The 22604-nt window shown below is 30.1% G+C and overlaps 1 protein-coding gene across 3 annotated transcripts in view; it reads right to left on the minus strand.

Moving 5' to 3' along the window:
- Positions 1 to 244: 244 nt before the first annotated feature.
- The window catches only part of mura (murashka), a 62203-nt gene continuing 39843 nt past the window's right edge, over positions 245 to 22604 (minus strand). Inside the window, exons 3-9 of one of the 3 annotated variants that reach the window (XM_065498779.1) lie at positions 6929 to 7280; positions 3512 to 3904; positions 2457 to 3437; positions 2226 to 2395; positions 1961 to 2145; positions 1470 to 1582; positions 245 to 1410 (exon numbers count right to left, since the gene is read on the minus strand). In XM_065498779.1, coding sequence (XP_065354851.1) covers positions 1138 to 1410; positions 1470 to 1582; positions 1961 to 2145; positions 2226 to 2395; positions 2457 to 3437; positions 3512 to 3904; positions 6929 to 7280 — 2467 coding nt within the window. In that variant the 3' untranslated portion in view covers positions 245 to 1137. Of the gene's footprint in view, positions 1411 to 1469; positions 1583 to 1960; positions 2146 to 2225; positions 2396 to 2456; positions 3447 to 3511; positions 3905 to 6928; positions 7281 to 22604 lie in introns of all 3 variants that reach the window. The other 2 variants (XM_065498778.1, XM_065498777.1) reach the window with 2 other exon arrangements.

Here is a 22604-nt window from a genome sequence, read left to right on the forward strand (position 1 = left end):
TACAAAAACTATTTAAACGATTTCTCATGATCAGTCTAAGATTTTTTCTAGTGAAACAAGCCAAACATTTATTTTGAAACTTTATATGAAAAACACTGAGTTTTTAAATATTTTCTTTTAATGCTACATATTCATATAAATTGTTTAGATAAAATTATCTGAATTAAATAGATCCTAAAATGTTAAATTTCAAAATAATAAAATCTAATTTGTAGCAATTTCTTAACGAAAAAAAAAATCTGAATTTCAATTGAAATTTTCCATTTTATTTAAAATTTTCACAATTGTTGCTAGAAATATATATGTATGTATGTAGGTATAGTAAATATTTAGTACATAAAATATATCGTTTTAATAAGTTGTTTTTTAAGCAAAATCTATTATGGTTAAAAATAAAGCTTTCGAAACTAATTGAATAAAATATTTATAATTATTTTGTGATATTATATGTAAAAAAAATAATTAAAAAAAAGACTATATTAAATAGTTGCATAGTTGGTGGTATTGTAAGTGGACTACATAAATCCAAAGTGGACATTTTTGAACAATTTGAACACTCTATAGGATAAATTATTATATTATCGTATTAAAGACAGAGCGATAATTTGCATTAATAAATTCCGATTTCTTAAATTATTATTATCTAATATAGGAAAGAAAAACTAGAATATTTGAAGAGTAATTAAGAAAAAATATAGAATTTGTTGGTTGGTTTTTTTTTGTTATATTTAGTACACATTGTAATTATGTGATAATAATAGTTTTTGTTTTTTGTTTTTCGATTTTCTTTTAAATTTATATTTTAATTCTAATTGTATAGTGAAGAAAGGGCACAATAATTAACTTGGTTTTCCTAATAGAATTAGAAAACTTGGTGGCATAATTTTTTTTTTAATTTTAAATTTTTATACTCGTCTGCTTCAGAACTAGCAAAAGGGGGGAGGAGGAAGGTGTGTCTACAAACATACATATATTTATCTATATGTCTGTAGTTAGGGGTAATAGACTTGATTTAGTTGTACAAAAAAGCGGAAATTAAAAGGATACACCAAATTTCGTTGTGTTGGTTGAATCGTGTGTCTCTCTCTCTGTCTGTCTGTCTGCTTTGCTGATTTGAGTTTTTATGTTGTTGGATGTTCAATGGGCTTGTGTTGTTTGGCTGGTGGTTTGGACTGGTGTTGTTGTTGCAGCAGTTGTAGCATTATTATTATTATTATTGTTGCTGATGTTGTTATTAATTGTTGTTATATTATTATTGTTATTATTTGTTGTTGTATTGTTGTTATTATTGTTATTATTATTATTGTTATTGCTGGGTACTGCTGTTGTTTGATTTGTTTGCTGTTGACGTTCTGGATTATCAAAATAATCCGAGGCATTGCCACGGCATATGGGACAAGTCCGATTTGACTGTGGATAACAAATAGTTTTAGTATAAAGTTTATTAAAAATTTGAATTGTTTACTTACCCTTAACCATTTGTCAACGCATTTGGCATGGAACTCATGGGAACATGGTAGAACACGTAGTATTTGACGTAACTCAAAATCACACATACAAACTACACAAGAGGTTTGATCGCCTATTGGAAAAATACAAAAGATTAATTAATTTGAATACTGGTATATAGTATAAGGACAACTTGATGTCAATACAATTGTTTTTAAATTCATATTTTAGCTAATTGCTTAAGGCCACAAGATGCCAACAACTTTCATCATTCTAGAAGGGTTTGATGTTTAACATCAGAAAACTTCGACATGAGTTCAAATACTACGTTTAGTGGTTACGCAAAAGATTTAATGTTATTTAATACAGTCATTTTATTGTATGAGCCTAAATTTAGAACGGGTAACAACCGATGCCTTGTCGAAACATTTTGATTGAAATCGGAAATGACAAATCCCAAAAATATTAATTTTCCGTCCTATTTAGGATAGATTCTCCCGTGTATTCTTACCAGTATGCGATTCCGGATTGAATTTATAACTTGGCAACTGTTCAATTTCATTGCGACCTAATCCTCGTGGTTTGGCTTCACCCAAACGTTCGGCCAAACTTAGCAAGGCTTCATAGTTTTCAGTTTCATTGGAATCAGAGGAGCTAAGCTCATGTTGATTGTACGGTGACAAGGGGAACATGGCCCTGAAATTTAAATATAAATACATACATATTCAGTATAGAATTGAAAAAGGAAATCGACAATTGAAAATAACAATACTTACAAGAAATTAAGTAAAAATCCTGGATTTATAATGCCAGTTGTTTGTATCTGGACTGGAGTGGCTTGATGTGGACCCAAAGCTTGGGGTGGCAAGACATGCCGATGAGGACCATGTGGATGATTGGCGGGCCAGAAGCGGGTAATGCGACGGTGTGGAGGGAATGTACGTCTCTGTAACAGTTTAAAATTTACAATAAATATTTTGTGATCGTTTTTTAAATTAAAAACTTACTTCTGTAGAGATAATAATTTGTTGTGGTGCAGCCGAAAGCTGTGAGACCTGTGCTGCAGCCGCGGCGGCTGCTGCTATGGAATGTGAGTGATGATGAGCTGCTGCTGCTGCAGCCGACATAGATGTCAAATGTATGGGAGTGGCTTGTAACTGAGGCACGGCTGTCACACCCTGGCCATGGTGGTGATGATGGCCGCCAGCTGGATCTAATGATAAACTGGCAACAGCTGCTGCGGCTGCATCCGAACGCTGTTGTTGCGTCAAATGGGTAGTATTTTGATAATTAGCTGCAGCTACGGTAGCAGCAGCTACTAAGGCGGCTGCTTGTTGTGACTGATGTTGTTGTTGGGCTGCTGCTGTGGCCGCAGCCAAATGTTGTGGAGCTTGAGCTACTTGCAAGGGTGCACTGGTGGCTGCTGTGAAGCCGGTGGCATTCGTTGCAAACTGGGCATGGGCATGGGGATGTGAATTGCAGGCAGCTTGAGCAGTGAAGGGCTGAGTGTATATACTGTGTAGGTGACAAGGAGCTAGACGAGGTTGTGGTGGCTGAGCGGGATACGTGCAAATCGAGGCCCAGATGGGTTCGGCATGACGTAGTGACAAACTAACGGGCACTTGATTTATATCAACCATTAGTGGCGGCGGTGGTGGCTGCAAAGCAGCTGGACTTTGTGCTTGTTGATGATGGGCGGGAGGCGGAGTATGAATGAGTGCAACCGATGGTCCAGCATTCGAATTTGCTGCTGCTGTAGCCAATTCCCAGGTAGGATGATGTTGAACGGCCTGTTGCTGCTGCTGCTGTTGTATATAATGTTGGTTGACATGATTAGTCTGCTGTTGCTGTTGTTGTTGCTGCAATTGCTGTTGATGATTATGCTGTTGCTGTGGGTGGGGATGATGATAACCGTTGTTAAAATAATTTGGATTTTGTGCAACCGAACTAGTGTCCCTGAGGCGTGGTCGTCGTATAGGTGGGCTTCCCTGTTGTAACTAAATTGATTATTGATATACAATGATATAAATGAGCTTGTAACAACTACAATATTAATACTTACCAATATTCGCGGGGAACGTCTTTGCTCCCATATAGCTGGTGGTGACTGGCTGGGCATACGTCCTGATATACGTCTTCGTTTCCTTGATGGACTGTCCGATTTCAAAACATTCGCACCATTTAAAGAGCTAGTAGAACCTGAAATCCCTCCTCCCGATCCAGAAGGTCCATCCAAAAGCGATGAAGCCCCGGCTAATGCGGAAGCAGACGTTGATGGTCCATTGTTAAATTGATTTCCATGGTTGTTATAATATTGCGAACGATTGTATGAATTATTGCTACCGCCACCATTACGATTGTTGTTGTTATTATTTCCCATGGCAAAGTTCGAATTCCCCTCACTATTATCCGAAATACGGGAACCACTACTACCCGTCATATAGCCATCCATGTGCTGAGGAATAAAATGTTGTAATTTTAAATTAGTTAAACTGATTATTTTTTAATCTGTTAAAAATACTAAAAGATTTTTCAAAATTTTGATTTTCTATTTGTGTTTATATACTGTAGAATGTGTTATTACACTAACTTAATTCTTAAGCATAAAACTAAAAATATTTTATAACTTATTTTTATAAACTTGGCCTTATTATATTACTCAAATAAACATTTTTACCTTTGACGAAGAATATCACAAAATTCATGTCCTTAATTTTTGTATTTAATTTTCATAAAAACTTGTTTATACTGGTAAAGACTAATTGGTCCTACTATAGACCTATTAGCTCAAAGCTATTCGAAAAATATTCCAAAAGAAAATCCCAGTTCATCAATTTGGTTTCCGCTAACGCCACGGAACTATCGAACAAGTAAATCGTATAACTGGAGAGATAAGAAAATCTTTTGAATTATGGAAAGCCTTCCACAAACTATAGCACAAATGCCTGGTATATAAAGTTAAATGTTTGCTACTAACTACTCGAATCTTATCTATCAGACCGTTTATTTACTGTTAAGTACAAAGATCACGTGACAAGAGAATTTTGTCACATGAAAACCCACACATAGCATCTGGACAACTGAATGACATTCCTCATGTTTCATTAAAATCGGCCCACAATATATAACATTTCGCTATCTTTTCATTAGAAATTCCAAATATTGAAAAATTTGACTTTTGACTTTCACGATTTAAAGGTTAACGTTTTCCGATTTTAGTAAAACTTTCAGACCACATTTAGAATTACCAGGACTATGACATTATGAATAGGTTTTGCTTAAAATTTATAACAGTAAGGAAATTGGGCTCATTCGCCAAAATATGGACAAAAAATTAGTTTTTCTTGAAAATCGAAAAAATTAAATCGCAGGTACGGAAAAACTATAGGAGATATTTTTATAATTTTTTCATATTTTTATTCCCTATTATGATCTCAATAAATCCCAATGTGATGATCAAAAAATTCTGAAATTTGTTTAACAAATTTTTTTTTATAAATTTGAAAATGGAGATTCTAAACGGCCGTTAAAAAAAATATTTTGTTTGGCCATACATGCGAATAGGTTAACGGTATCCTACGAAGACAAAAACTCATACACAAGTAAATACGGATATATTTTAAATAAAAATGAGCTTTTATTTTAATTTTTTTTCGAAATATGTTAATTTTTTTCATAAAAATTGTTTGTTCAAGTGGCCTGAAACACGTAAATGGTCTGGCGAATTTGTAATAACTTTAAAATTTTTTAACCAAATTTTGTCATACATATCTCATTACAACGATAATTACGTAGACATTTCGATTATTTTGCATTCAATTGCAAAAGTATTTAATAGCAAAATTTTTACAAAAATTGAAAAATTTGAATTTTTTCCCAATTTTGGCGATAATACATTTTTTGGGTTATTTTGACCCAAAGGAGATACAGGGTTAATTTCCAAAAAAATTTAATGTAATATTCATTAATATAACTAAATCTACATATTTCTAGAAAACAATGCAGAAAGTTAACGAGTTTCATCTATTTATTCCATATAAATAGTAAAATTTTGCATATATCTGAACTTTGACCTCGATGCGCGTCCTGAAATCGTTGTCCGATTTGGTTCAAATTTTCAGCATTTAACATTTAGGCCTAGCGTCACAATATTCCACCCGGCACTCTTTAAAATTTTAACAAAATACCACTGATTGTCACTCTAGTCAACATGTAAAGTTTGCGCTAATGAGGGTAAATTGTCCACCTGTTACACTTAACAATGTTAATATACCTCAGTCCGATTATTTTACGTAACTGGGTATTCACCTAGATAGACGTCTTACAGTGACCATTCAAAATTAAGCCTTGACTATAAAGTCATGAATAAAAAATTCCGCGGGAGTTTGTTTCCCGGGAGTTTTTTTTCATTGAATTTGAATAGGAAAAATGAGAAAAGGGGAAAAACTCCCGGGGAATTTTTATTCATAATTGGGTTGATCATGTTTTAAAATCAATTTGGAGATATGGAATCCAATTATGGGGAACGACAAGTAATACCAGTACATACTGATCTTATACAAAGGGCACAATCGAAAATTCTTACAACAATGACGGGTGCACCATGACACATCCACAGGGACATGGAAGTAAATTTCTAATTATATTTCAGAAAATTCCATTTGAATTTCAGAAATTTCCAATTAGATTGCAGAATTTTCTAATTGAATTTCAGAATTTTTCAATTATATTTCAGAACTTTCTAATTGTATTTCAGAAATTTCCATTTGTATTTCAGAATTTTTAATTTATACTTAAAAAGTTTCTAATTGTATTTCAGACATTTCCATTGTTATTGCTATTATAATTTTCTGAAATATAATTGGAAAATTCTGAAATATATGTAATTGGAAATTTCTGAAATTCAAATAATATTTTCTGAAATGCAATTAGAAATTTCTGTAATATAATTGGAAATGATGTAGTGAAGGATCAGTTTAAGAAAGTCCGTGTTAAATATATACTGAAACTATAATGTCACCCGAATCCGCTTGTTCGACTTCTTGTACAAAGCCAAACGAGATCATGAGCCGCTCTACCACCTCACTAAGATGAGGTATATTTGTCAATGTCAATGCTACGCTTAGGTACCAATTAGTTTTAATTCTAGTCAAGGATTTAAATACTTAAATAGTTAAAAAAATTAATTATAATTGAGGACAATCTTTAGAAAAAGGAAAATACGTTTCTTGAGATATCCTTTGTTCAAATGGATAAGCGGTTAAACCATAAAATAAATTTTCCAAATAAAATTCAGAATTTAGAATATTTTCAATTTGAAATTCTAACATTTATTTGGAATCTTCTCAATTTCAATGGATATTGGTGTAGTGTAAAGGTAAACATAATGTAAATTTCGATAATATTAAATGTAAATCCCCACAACTCAAGTTTTGTTTATTATATTTTCTTATTTTATTACATTGAGATTGTGACTCACCAAATTGCTAACACTGTTGCTGTGACCATTTCGATCACATAGTCCTGAGTTTGAGGCATTATTGTTGTTGCTGTTGCTATTGTTGCTACCATTATAATTTCGATTGTGATTGAAACGATCACCGAACTGATGAAAGTCGCCACTGCGATGTGTCATCGCCATGCTATTGTTGTTGTTATTAAGATTGTTGCCACGTCGAAAACTGTTGAAGTCACTACTGGCGTGTAAATTTATTCCCCTGCGACCACTATAATAATTTGGTCCGTGGAAATGTTGTTGCTGTTGCTGCTGCTGCAATGACTGGGGACCTGAGCCGCCTGCTAGTTGCTGCTGATGGTGATTGCTATTGCTGCTATTATTATAGTTGGGATTATCATTGGCAGTGATTGAAATGGCGTGATGGTGGAGATATAGAGGTTGGTGTGGAGGTGGAGATGTATTCGTTGTCGTTGCGGATGTTTGTACATTTTCACAATTTGGTTGGATTACGGCGGCATTGGCATTGGCATCATCAATATGGTCATCGCCGTTATGAGTTGGTGGAGAAGACATCATTGGTTTAGTTGTTGGTGTTGTTGGTAAGGAAGACATTGTTGCATTACATGGTTGAGATTGTGGGCGAGATCGTTGATGGTTATGATGACGGCGTTGTTGAGATCGTTGTTGTGCATGTTGAGGAATCATGTCATTACAAGAATTTACATTCACATCATCAGTACAGTTACTATTTGTTGTTGTATGTAAGTTTGAAGTTGTTGTTGAATTTGTTAGCGGAAGGGGGGTTGGGTGATTAGTTTGTGGTGAAGGTTGTCGTGGTGATTGGTGGTGAGTATGAAAATTATGGTGGTGGTGAGTTGGATGACGATGTGGGTGGTGTGTATTATTATTATTATTATTGTTGTGTTGTGATTGATTATGTTGATGGTGTCGATTATTGGGGGGAGAGGAGGAAGAGGAAGTACTCGTATGTTGTTGTTGTGTATAAGGACTATTACTACTATTGTTAGTATTAGAATAAGAACTACTAAGGCGGAGGTGTTGTTGGCGGGGCTTTGGTTGAGACTGGTTATGGATATGGGGAATGGTTGGTGGTATATTTTGGGTATTTGTTTGACTGAGGCGTGTTGGGGACATTACAAGATGATTTGCTGTGTTAATTCTTGCGCTATTCGGCGATAGAGTTCTTAAGGTTAAGCATACATCCGCAGGGGATAATAGGTTAGAAATCTTCAAACTACTCGATTTATTGGCATTTACAATTGTACTAATTGAGGTGGGCTGTTGTAAATTTGTTAAATTGGACAGATTACTTAAAGGTGAAAGGGGCGATGGTTGAGCATGTGATGCTAAAGGACTAGAACAGTGCAATGAATCAGAGTTATGTAGCGATGACAATACCGTCGCCGAAGCAGATGAGGCAGAATACTGACGGTGTTGCTGGAGATCTGTGTGTGGCTGGCAGTGACGCCTCTCAACGCCACTGCCACTATTACTATTATTAACATTATTACTATTAATAGTTTCATTGCTATTATTGCTACTAATATTTTTATGGTGGTGGTGGTGATGGTGGTAATTGTTATGATGGTGGTGGTGATAGTGGTGATGATGTTGGTGATTATTAACATGATTTAAATGGGAATTATTATTATTATTTTTGTTATTGTTATTGTAGTGATTTTCTTTGCTACTAGTAGAACAACTTCCATTATTACTTGTCTGTACATCGCTGGCAGTTTGATTTATAGATATATGTATATAGTTGGGATGTTTTTTAAGTTTTATCAATTATTTTTTTTGGATTTAAGTCAAAAAATCAATTTATATATTTTATGGTTTAAAAAAGATTTATTTATTTTTTTTTTAATTTAATGCAGTGGTAGAGTGGTGGTGGTAGTAGTTTTGTAGTTAATTTTTTTTTAATTTTTAAAAAAAAGTATATATAAACAAACACAACCCAATAATAGTTATTGTTTTTTTTATTTTTTTTTTTTTTTGTGGTATGCATTAACATTTACAGTAATACATATAGGTAGTATATATACGTATGTTGTATATGTATATAGATTTGATTTGATTTTGCCACACATACATATAGAATAAATATTTGTTTCATTTTTATTTTTTTAGTTTTTGGTTTTTGATTCGATAAATATATGAAGAAGAAAGAAAAAACGAAAAAAGAAAATAATATGTAATATAAATGCCAAAATGCAATATTAAAATTAGTTTATAATATTTAATTAATTGATTAATTAATACGTTTATATAGAATTTATTATATACACACATACAATTAAACAGATACAATTACAAATACAATTTAATACTTTGTGTCTTTTCATTTTCTATTTTCATTTACTTATTTTTTTTTAAAAAAATTATTTTATTTTTTTTTATATCGAAAGTATAATAAATTTTGCATGTACTGCACACTACGAATTACAATGTTAAGATTTGAAACAATACGATTACAAGTCATTCATTCTTTATACTCAAAATCAAATTTATTAAAGCAAAATATAAAATAATAAAACCATGAGAAGGAGAGTCAGATAGAGAGTAAATTGATTAAACCTTTGTTGTTATTACTAGGGTTTCTTTATTTCCCGCAATATTTCCCTTTCCAGTAGGAAATTAAAAATACTTTCATTCTAGGGAATTCCCGGGAATTAAATTAAAAACCAGTAAACTTCTTTCGACTAAGTAGTTGGTATAATGTTCGTACAACGTTTTTAAGGGTTTATAAAATAACAAGTATGAGAGCTATTCAGCTGTGCCGAATCTTATATACCCTTCACCAAATTATACTTCAAAATAAAAATTTTTAATATTTGTAGGTAAAAAAATCTTTTTTTTCCAAAGTTGTTTTTTCATTTTTTGGAAAAAAAAATCCAATTCTTTTTTTAAAATTTTTTTTTTTGTTTTTTCATTTTTTTTAATGTTTAGCGAAAAAAAAACATTTGGTGAAAAAAAAATTCGGATAAAAATTTTTTTTCCGATTTTGACCCATTGTAGGTCCAACTTACAATGGTCTTAAATACGTCATTGCAAAGGTCTTTGAAATATCTATCATTAAATATCCATATTGTCTATATTAATGACTTAGTAATTCAGATATAGGCCAAAAATCGAGGTTGTCCCGGTTTTTTCCTTATATATCAGCCATTTGTCGACCGATTTTCTCGATTTTAAATAGCAACCGAGCCGGAAGAATTGCGGAGATATTGATGTATACAAGTTAGTTATTTGGGGCTTCGGAAAGTTTATTTCAATAGACAGACGGAGATTACTTAATCGACTCCGCTATCTAGAAGAATCCAGAATATATATAAGGAGTGAGATCGAAAAATTCTTAACACACGTTTTTCATTACATTTTTTAACCCAAGTATTATTTGAATTTTTTTTTGATCAAGTTACCTTTGAAAAACATGTCAGTTATTATGTGTAATGTCAATTATATTAATTTTTTTGTTAATCTGATTAAAATGAGTGACCAGAAAAAAGTGCGTACTGAAATTATTAAATATTTTCAACAAAACCCAACTTGGTCTTACAAAAAGTTGGCCAAGCATACAAAGGTCTGCCGTCAAACTGTTTCCAATGTTATTAAACAGTACCGGGAGAACTTGTCAGTTGATAGAAAACCTGGTTCAGGTAGAAGGAATGGTCCACATGATGTTTCTAAAGCCAAAAAAATAGAACGCATTTTCAAAAGAGCTCCCAACACATCCGGTAGGAAAGCAGCCCGGTTAGCTCAGTGCTCGGACTATTTGGTACGAAAAGTTAAAGCTAATGCAGGTTTAAAAACATACAAGGCTCAAAAAGTTCCTGACAGGAACGCTACTAAAAATTTAGAGGCCAAAAACAGAGCACGGAAATTGAAGTCAAGTTTTATAAAAAAATATTCTTGCTGCATAATGGATGACGAAACGTATGTTCTGGCAGATTTTTCGCAACTTCCAGGTCAAAAATTTTATGTTGCTGATGCTCGAGGGAATGTTGAAGAAAAGTTTAGGACCCAAAAGCAGACAAAATTTCCCAGAAAGTTCTTGGTATGGCAAGCAATATGCAGTTGCGGCAAAAGAAGCCACTCATTTGTTACAACGGGCTCTATAAATACCGAAATTTACATCAAGGAATGTTTACAAAAAAGGTTGCTTCCATTCATAAGACTTCATAATGTGTCCACTTATTTTTGGCCTGACTTGGCATCCTGTCACTATGGCAAACAAGCCCTTGAGTGGTACAAGAACAATAATGTGGTATTTGTACCAAGAGAGGCAAATCCTCCAAACTGCCCGGAGCTAAGGCCAGTGGAGAGATATTGGGCTCTTGTTAAAAGAGAATTGAAGAGTACAAAAAAGGCGTCCAAAAGTGTGGTAGATTTTAAACGGAGATGGACTACATGTTCGAGCAAAGTGACAGAAAGCACTATAAAAACGTTAATGGAAGGGTTTCCGAAAAAGGTTCAAAATTTCATCACTAGTGATTAAAACTATAAAAATAATTTTTTTTGTAAATTGTAATAATAATTTCAATCAAATAAAAAAAAAATTAAAGCTGTAAGTTTAGTGGTTTCTTTTTTATAAACATATATGTATGTTAAGAATTTTTCGATCTCACTCCTTACTTTATAGGGTCGGAAATAAAAAATGTGGAAATTACAAACGAAATTACCAACTTATATATACCCTTCTCACGAAGGTGAAGGGTATAAAAATGGCACTTGGCCGGCACTTGTTTTCTTAACAACTGAAGAATATAAACTATGGTAAATCTGAAAAAGATACGTAGTTCGTTTCGAAAGAGAAATTTTTAAATCAGATTATTTTCTCTAAATATGAACATTTTTAGAAGTTGAAATGCTAAACACCTTAATAATTCCTTTAAGATCATAAAATTTTAATTTAATTCATTCTTAATGACCGAATTTTTCTGCTGTTGCTGGAAAATTGTTTTGTCACTCAACAACTTCTGTTATTTCAACTGCAAGGCTTCTTTGCCAACTGACTATTTGTTGTTGGAACCGAAAAAATCAATAGATATAATGGAATAATTCGATTAGCAACAAATTTGGCTTTCACAACAAATCGGAATATTGTAACATTAAGAAGAAAACGTATAAAGAAATTTCGGACAAAAATTTTCTGGAAATTTACAAAAAACAATATTTTTCATTCTGTAACCCACTGAATCTATATAATCTCGTCGCAGCATTTCCCCGAGTTTACTGCTCCCCTTGACAGCGTATCAGCGTCTGTCTAAGCCCAAATGTTGATCCCCCTACTCAACCCAGGAGCCCGATAATATTTTCAGGGATATTGTTGAATAAACAAAATAGCGTTCATGGTAAATTAGCACAGGTTCTCATAGCCCCAGTGATTGATATGGAAATTAGGCGATAAACTTATAAGCTTTATACACTAAAGCCCAGTGAGCTATTCAAAATTATCCCACCACATCATGCAGGCGTAAGTCAATATTAAATGACCAATAGATCATTCTAGGTCTGAGCACCCAATTCATACCAAAGACCCGTTGGCAAGCATCTACTGTTTCCAGTTGAGGATCTTGTAAAGAATAATCTTCAGAAGGCTATATGATCGAGTCGTTTAGAATCAGCTAAGTAAGCCTCAGATAATTTTTGTATGAATCAATGAACCTTTTTGTGGCTCCTAATTTTAGAATTCAGGTGGATGAAAATGTCTCCAAATATTTTCAGTTGATCAGAAGGATTTTGGGTATTGAAAATGGGCAAAATCGGTACAACAAAAAATGTAGAACAAAACCATTTTTCTGTGCAGAATCTTATATACCCTTCACCAAATTATACTTTAAAATAAAAATTTTAAATATTTTTGGTAAACAAAATTTAAAATTTATTTCTTCCAAAATTGTTTTTTCCAATTTTATTTTCAAAATTTTTTTCCAACTATTTTTTTTAAAATTTATTAGTGGAAAAAAATTTGTATGTTAAAAAAAAAATCGGGTTAAAAAATATTTTTCCCGAGTTTGACCCATTGTAGGTCCAAATTACTATAGCCTTATATGCATCGTTGCAATGGACTTTGAAATATCTATGATAAGATATCCATATTGTCTACAATAATGACTTAGTAATCCAGATATAGATCAAAAATAGGTAAAAAATCGAGCTTGTCCTGTTTTTTTCTTATACCTTGGCCATTTGTGCGCCGATTGCCGGGAGCCGGGAGAATTCCTGATATATAGATGTATCAGTCATGTTTGTAAGTTATTTGGGGGCTACGGAAAGTTGATTTCAACAAACAGACGGACATGGCTATATCGACTTCGCTATGTATAACGATCCACAATATATATACTTTGTGGGGTCGCAAATAGAAAATGTAGAAATTACAAACGGAATGACAAACTTATATGTATATACCCTTGGTGAAGGGTATAAAAATTGGCCAAAAGTCGAAGTTGTCCTGGATTTTTTCAGCCATTTGTGGGTCGATTTTCTCGATTTTAAATAGCAACCGATCGGGGCCTATAGCGTATATATTGATGTATGAATCATGTAAGTTATTTGGAGACTACGGAAAGTTGATTTCAACATACATTCTAACTATATATAGGTACTAGTTAAATGTCTTGTTACCCTCAAACAAATTCCTTCTATGTGGATCTATTTCCAGCGAGATAGACATGTATTTCCAATTTCATGAAGCAATATTACAACGATTTTTGTTACAAATAATAGATTTGATGAAGGATATATAAAGTACAACCTAACTGAACAAACTCTAACTTAATAAAATTATGAAGGTCAGCAACATAAAAGATATGTGCCATAAATCAAAGAGCATTTTGCTAATAAATCTCCAATTTCTGACTAATATTGAAATTATAAAATGTTTCTTCGCTCTAAAACTAAACCGCAGATTTGTTGTAAGCAGAATTTCAAACAAAAAATACAATTTAACAAACATTAATTGACAATAAAGAACGCAGTGAAAAATACACATAAATTTCAAATAAAGAGAAATAATAATAATAACTAACTAATTAATTTTGTATTAAAATGCTTACAATTAGAAATACGAGTATAAGTATAAGTAGTAGTAGTAGTTAACTATAACGAATATATAGGAAGTAAGTTTTGTTAATAAATAATGTATTTACACACAGTTTTACAAAAGTATTTATTTATTATGTCATTACTATTATTAATATTATTATTATTTATTCGATTTTTATTTATTTTTTTTTTTAATTTTATTAAAACATTCAGTTGTAAGTTGAAAATATGTAATTCTAAAATAAGGCGTAGTGTGCAAAAAATGCAAAAACTCAAATTCAATATAAAACAAAATAAAGCTGAGCAAAAAAAATATGATCACATTGCTGTCACATAAAACTAAAATGTTAAAATGTTATTTTATTATTTTTTAAAGAAATATAGAGGAAAAAAAAAACAAACATCAATGTGATCAGTAGATAAAATATATAGAGTTTAAACACAAATACAACAATTCAAATGTCACTTTAGTTGGCAAACTTTTCTCTTTTGTAAATCAAAAGTACAATAGTAAACGAAACTACAAGTGTGTTTGAATATTTAAAAGTGAAATACTAATTGCAGATTTTTTTATTTCAAATAAGTAGTTAAAGAACACGGTTTTTAGTTCGAAAATGTAACTGACAGATAACTTTAATACGAGACAGATAAATAATAATATTCATAATTATTATAATTAATATTACTTATACGTTGATAGGAGAATGACAAATACATAGCAAAAACATAACTTTAAAGTTTTGTTCGGTATCAAAATTAAAAGGTTAAAGTACTTTTTTCAACATCAGAGTACTAAAATTAAAAAATTAAATTTTCTATTGTAAATATTGTTATGCACGAGAGTCTGTATATATAAGATTTTCTATAGATAATACTGTTATACACAATATTTCCTATAGAAACTACTGTTATACACAAAATTTTCGGTATAAACTACTGTTATACACACGATTTTATGTAAGAAATACTGTTATACACAATATTTTCTGTAAACTAATGTCATACATAAGATCTTTTATGCAAAATACTGTTATATACAAGCTTTTCTATAGAAAACATTATTTTTGATTGAACATATATTTTGATTGTTATTGAAGATTGTCTATAGCAAATACACAAGATTTTCTAGAAATACTTTTATACACACGATTTTCTAGAAATACTGTTATACACAAGATTTTCTACGGAATAAACTGTTATACATACGATTTTCTACAGAAACTACTGTAATACAGAAGATTTTCCATAGAAAAAACTGTTATACACAAGATTTTCTATAGGAACTACTGTAATACAGTAGATTTTCTATAGCAAATACTGTTATACACAAGATTTTCTGTAGAAAAAACTGTTATACACAAGATTTTCTATAGAATAAACTGTTATACTCAAGATTTTCCATATAATAAACTGTTATACACAAGATTTTCTATAGAATAAACTGTTATACACAAGATTTTCTATAGAATAAACTGTTATACACAAGATTTTCTATAGAATAAACTGTTATACACAAGATTTTCTATAGAATAAACTGTTATACTCAAGACTTTCTATATAATAAACTGTTATACACAAGATTTTCTATAGAATAAACTATATACACAAGATTTTCTATAGAATAAACTGTTATACTCAAGATGTTCTATAGAAACTACTGTAATACAGAATATTTTCTGTAGAAAAAACTGTTATACACAAGATTTTCTATAGAAAAAACTGTTATACATAAGATTTTCTAAAGAAAACACTGTTATACACAAGATTTTCTATAGAAAAAACTGTTATACACAAGATTTTGTATGAAACATTTTGTCATACAAGACTTTCTATAGAAAATTCAGTTATACACAAGATTTTCTAAACAATATACTTTAGCTGTAGCAGTCTAGAGGATTGTGTAAATCTGCCGTGTTCAAATGAGTCGCGGTTACTACTTTACTTTTAAATATGAAATAGTACTAAATAGTACAATCGTATCAATTTTTCCATACCTGATCCTTAAAAGGTTTCAATTTCTTTTTTCGTTCTTTTTTAATTAACATTCCACGTATGAGTAATATTAATTTCATATACATAGTTAATATTACTCATATGTTTGCATGAGACACACACCGAAACCGAACAGAATCAAATATTTGTATTAATCCGATACTTTTTATTATTCTGCCAATTTTCGAAATAATTTAGCTCTCGTATTTGAGTGCAAATTTGTTAGGCTTTCAATTCTGGCACACTGTTCATTAAATGATTTAATATTTATTATTTTTTATCATTTTACAAACAAGTTAATAAATATTGAAAGTAAATTATCATTTAAGCAAACAATTATAACAATTATTTAATTAACAATTTGCGTATTTCACTTTTAAACCTTTTGTATTTTCAATTTAATTGTATGTTTGTATTTGTACTTAATATTTTTATATTTTTATTGTTGGAAATACATCTAAAAATTATACAATACTAATATATTAAAATTTATTTAAAATATAAAATCTATATATAAATCTGGATAAAGAGAAAATTTTGTAAATAGTTTTTATGTAATTTATTGTTATTTTCAACCACAATACAGTAAAGATATTTTTCATTTAATATTTTCAATTTAAACAAGTTAAAAATGCGCGTTAAGTTGAGCAAACAAAAAACAAAACAAAAAGAAAATTTTATTGAAAAATAAAGAAAAAAATCAATGGTAAATAACATTTGATAGGGAGCTCTAATATGTATGGCCTAATACAAAATATTTACACTAGCAGCTAATATCAAAAGTATATAGTTTTCTAAAGGCTCTAAGATTTTCTTAACATTTTATTTTTTAAATTTTTATCAAGAAAATTTAAAATTTTATATAAATTAAACTGGAGTATCTTTTGTATACATTCGCTGCTGGTGTAAACATCTATTTATTTATTTTCGCTTTTCCTCTCTTCATTTTCATCATCTATTTATTTCAAAACCAAAATAGAATTGAATCCACAATAATTTGAGATTTCAAACCTTCATATATGTATGTATAAGTATGTTTGTATAATATACACTCTTCTGTATACCCACCATTTATTATAAATCGTTTTTTTTTCTATCATTTATATAAATTTACTTATATATTTATAAATCATAAGGAAGTTGTACATTAGTAAAAAAAAGAAAGAAGAAATGTTCATGTAGTTCATGGTTAATTGATTTACGAGTATTATTTTGGTATATTGTATTTAATTTGTATTGTATGTATTAAGCCAAGTTCTTTAAAGAAAAAAAACACAGTCAGGCAGCATTTTTAATGTGCAAAACACACAATCGCAATTAACATTGTGTTTAAATGAGTGGTAACACTAAATACTATTTATGAGAAAAAAAAAAACATTTGTACATACATAATAATAATAATAACTAGAATACGCAGGGATACTCACAGTTTGTTCAAAATACTACAACTACAACTAGAAATATTAGTTAAGTTGTTGTGGAAATACGATATTTGCCCAGGATGTTAAAACATCTAATAAACGTTTGTACTTTATAATATCAGGATGTCGGAAAAGATTCAGACAAAATAGCAGCTGTTAACCCTCCGTTAGTCGCAATCATTTTCAATCGAGACTAGTTGCAATGTATCAAATTGATATCAATGAAAAAGGCGCATTTGAAAATAATCTCTTCACTTTTTATTTCGAAAACAGAAAAATAATATTAAATGCAATATATTTAAAAGAGTAATACAAAAAAAAAATGCAGTAAAAATATTATTTTATCAAAAAATAGCCTAAAATTTACAATAAAAAAATGTTTGCCTGTATCAACCAGATCCGTTGCGAGTAACGGAGCGTTAAATTGACTATGAAATGTCTACGAAATGTATTCTCAGAAAAAAGGACAATGCAAACGCAATATTATCCGCACAAATGTTTCTAACCATAGATAACATTTCTCATATTCCTTCATATAGATCAGATCAATCAATTTTGGAAAATACTAACGGCTTAAAGATTGTCATAACTCTATGAATTATTCGCATAGCATTGCCCAAAATTAGCTAAACTGTTTAGCACCAAAGTTTAAGATCTACTGGCACAATATATTTTCAATGGAAAATCTTGGTTATAAAAGCATAACAGTATTTTCTATAGAAAATCATGTGTATGACAGTGTTTTCTATAGAAAATCATGTGTATAACAGTGTTTTCTATAGAAAATCGTGTCTACAATAGTATTTTCTATAGAAAATCTTGTATATAACAGAATCTATAGCTAATCTTGTGTATAACAGTGTTTTCTATAGAAAATCGTGTCTATAGAAAATCTTGTATATAACAGAATCTATAGTAAATCTCGTGTATAACAGTATTTTCTATAGAAAATCTTGTGTATAACAGTATTAGTTATAGAAAATATTGTGTATAACAGTGTTTTCTATAGAAAATAGTGACTACAATAGTATTTTCTATAGAAAATCTTGTATATAACAGAATCTATATCTAATCTTGTGTATAACAGTAATTTCTGTAGAAAATCTTGTGTATAACAGTGTTTTCTTTAGAAAATCTTGTGTATAACAGTGTTTTCTACAGAAAATCACGTGTATAACAGTGTTTTCTATAGAAAATCGTATATACAACAGTATTTTCTATAGAAAATCTTGTATATAACAGAATCTATAGCTAATCTTGTGTATAACAGTAATTTCTAAAGAAAATCTTTTGTATAACAGTTTTTTCTATATAAAATCACGTGTATAACAGTGTTTTCTATAGAAAATCATGTGTATGACAGTGTTTTCTATAGAAAATCATGTCTACAACAGTATTTTCTATAGAAAATCTTGTATATAATAGAATCTATAGCAAATCTTGTGCATAACAGTAATTTATATAGAAAATCTTGTGTATAACAGTATTTTCTATAGAAAATCTTGTGTATAATAGTAGTTTCTATAGAAATTTTTGTGTATAACAGTGTTTTCTATAGAAAATCGTGACTACAATAGTATTTTCTATAGAAAATCTTGTGCATAACATTATTGTCTATAAAAAATCATGTGTATAACAGTATTTGTTATAGAAAATCTTGTGTATAACAGTATTTTCTATGAAAAACCTCGTGTATAACAGTAGTTTCTATAGAAAATCTTGTGTATAATAGAATTTCTACAGAAAATCATAACATAATTTGTTATATAGATCTGAGGTTTACATCATCCTCTAGTATTGTTGAGTTTTTGAGGTGTTTCAGAATTTTTGTGATGTTGGATAGCCAGGCAGATTAGAAGGGTCGTTATTTATTCATAGAACCAGAATAGGCGTCCTAATTTCCCGTATTTTTTCTATTCCCGGGAAACAAATATAAAAATCTGTTCATTCCCGTGACTTTTGAATACTAAATTTAGCTAAAAACCAGTAAAACATTTCGAATAAACAGTTTCCATAGAAAATGCTTAATGTCTCTACTTTTATTAAAAAATTTAAGAGGTCTGACTAAGTTAAATCTGAAAAAAATACGTAATTTGTTGCAAAAGAGAACATTTTTCAATTCAGAATGTCTACCAACAAATTTTAACCGCTATTATTGTCATTATTTTCTCTCAACATCATCCTTACCCCCTGTCTATACTTGACAAATATTTATCATAACCATAAATGACATTTGTTGTCAAGACAAAGTTGTCTTAGCAAAAGCACTAACAATTTTGTCATAACGAAGCAATAATACTAATAAATGGAGACTATACCTGAACATTTTTTATCTTGACAACCATTTTGACGTTTATCATGATAAAAATTTATCAAGTATAGACAAGGGGTTAGATGTTGTAATGTTAACAACTTAAATTTAATTGTTTTTAATAAAAAATGTGTCTGTTTCTAATCGAATTATTCTGTCTAAATCACCGAAGTTTTCTGTCAGAATATCCATAGATAGGAAGGAACCCGAATAGGAACTATAGCGTGACGTTATTTATTCGCCAAAGGTATGATTTATATAGGGCCTAATCCTATTATAAGTCGAAAAATTTTGTTACTTTGTCTAGTGATAAATCCCAGAAGCTGCTATCGGTCGAAAAGTGCGTTCATGGTGGGTATTTCTTTTTTGTCAACACCCCCCCCCCATACATCTGCGTCTGGTATTGTGGTCTTATATTCTATCAATTTACTTTGGGCCATCTTGAGTCAAAACAATGAAGATTTGTTTTGCCTTCTTACGAAACAAGACAATTTTGGATTCATAAGAAGCCTGGACCTGTTTTGGTGAAGTTAACGGCTACACAAAAGATCCTATGAGTCTGGGTGCATGAAGCCTCTGTAATGATAACTGGCAGTTCATGTTAAATATTGTTTTGCTTAACTTAGATCCTCCTGCGTAATTGACATATGGAGCCAGCAGTTTTGAACAAATTTTATTTTCAAACGACTGTGTATCGTCATACGTTGTATAAGTATTATAATGTGAGTATCCCCAAAGTATTTTTAATTATTAGAAAAACTACTACATAAGTATTAGAAAAGTATTAACTAAAATATTTATTATTATTATTGTTATTTTTTGTTTGCAAATTTGTAAATGTATGTATTTATTAATATAAGTAAGTAGGTATGTATATTATTTGGTAATTTGTAATGAAAAAAAAAATAAAAAGCGGACAATAGAAACATCCTCTGACACAATAAACAATCAAATTATTATTATTATTACTATTTTGGTATTAGTAGTAGAACCCATACATATCATATCATATCAATTTAATTTTAATTCAATTCTATTTATTAAATATTAAATAAAGCACACACAAATTAGGCTCCTTAAAAAATGTTAAAATACAAAGGAAAACAAAAAATACGAATACTGAAAAATATAACAACAAATGAAAGAAAAGGACAACACAAATTTTTTGTATTTATACGAGTTTTAAAGAAGAATATGTATAGTATTGACACAAAATTATAAAAGTGTTTAAAGCTGGTTTGGTTTAAGTTTTTAATAAAATATAAAGATTAAAGCAAACAATTGAACGGTTCATCATTAATATAATAATGAAATTTCTTAGTAATTGCTTTAATTTTTATATTTATTATTTTTTTGTTTAATTAAGCGTAGATTTCAAAACAATACAAGTTACAAATTATTTTTTAATTTTATTTCCTTTACGTTTAAAAACTTAAAATATTAAGAAAAAAGTTTGAGCTTAATCAAAAAAAAAAAATTGCAAGAAAAGCACTGTTTTGTTTCAATGATCTTGTGATCAAGGTTTATTTAAACAATTTGATAAATGTTTTTCAAAAAATGTGGTTTTTAAAAAATGTAATATTATACTATAATTGTAAATCCTGAATAGTGCGTTTATTTCAACTGGTATCTTGGTAAAAAAAATTTATATTTATTTAGAAAACGAGTTACAAAAATAACACTATGCGACAAAAAATAATACCTGGAAAGTGATACAATTTTTCTGGAAGGTGCTGTCGAGTATAACAAGAATCTGTCTTTGAAATTTGCAAAACACCTCCAAAATCTTGAGTTACGTGTAAAAAACCGGTTTTTCATACCTTTAAGCACTTATAAGGCATTAACTAAGATAATTCTCAATCGATTTTAATTTTTTAAACTGATTTAAAAAGAAGAAACTGTGGCCTTTCCAATGGTATATATATTATTTAAGTATTTTGTCAAAATTTGTGTGCATTTCTTCAGCAAACATATTTTTGTTTTTATTTTTTCACCATTTTCCAACATTGGAGTTTCTTCTTTTTGAGTTTCTTCTTTTTTAATCATATAAATGGTTGCCACAAACATATACTTGTTTACTGTAACAATATATATGGTTTATACAATCATGTGAATCGTAAACTAACCATATTATGGTTACCACAATTATGTAACTAGTTACTGTGAATATAATATTGTTAAAAAACTTGTAACAATATTGAAATGGTTACAGTAAACATGCACAACTATATTTTGGTCTACTTTCTACTTTTGTACGCGTCACAAGCGGTTTTTTTATGCGTAAAAAACGTTACGTGTAACAGATTACACAATCTGTTATTGAAAATTGTATTTATTCTCTCGATGTGCAAACCACAATCATTGAAAAGTGATTGTAGAACGTCAAAAAAACTATACGGTTCGATATTAATTTTTAGAGACATGTCACTTGTTTCGTATCTATGTTATTTGCGGTGTGGACCTTCAGCTTTAGTTTCAACTTCGCTAGTCTAATTGTGACAAAAAGTTGAAAACTTATCAATTAATTTTAAAGAAATCTGGTAAAACAATATTGTTGCAATTAATTTCAACAAAATTGTATGCGTCAGTTCAGCGACCTGTCACAGATTGCCTAAAAGGTGATAATTTAAACCATCCTAGGACATCGCCATGTTAAAGTCACAAATGCCTGACAGTTCCCTATCCTAAAGAACCAAATGCACAGCCAGTTCTATAATGATTACCTTCCCTTTAAGGTTGGCGACAATGAAAATATTTCTTTTAATAATAATATTTTGATCATAACTAATAACTTAATTCGGAATTAAAAAATTCCATAAATCCTTCCCTTTCTTTCCTTTCTTTAGCTTCATTCAAAGGCTTGTATTTGAATACAATATAATTCATTCATTCATTGAATAAA

The sequence above is a fragment of the Calliphora vicina genome, chromosome 1, assembly GCF_958450345.1.
Source record: "Calliphora vicina chromosome 1, idCalVici1.1, whole genome shotgun sequence".
In the NCBI taxonomy this organism is placed as follows: Eukaryota; Metazoa; Arthropoda; class Insecta; order Diptera; family Calliphoridae; genus Calliphora; species Calliphora vicina.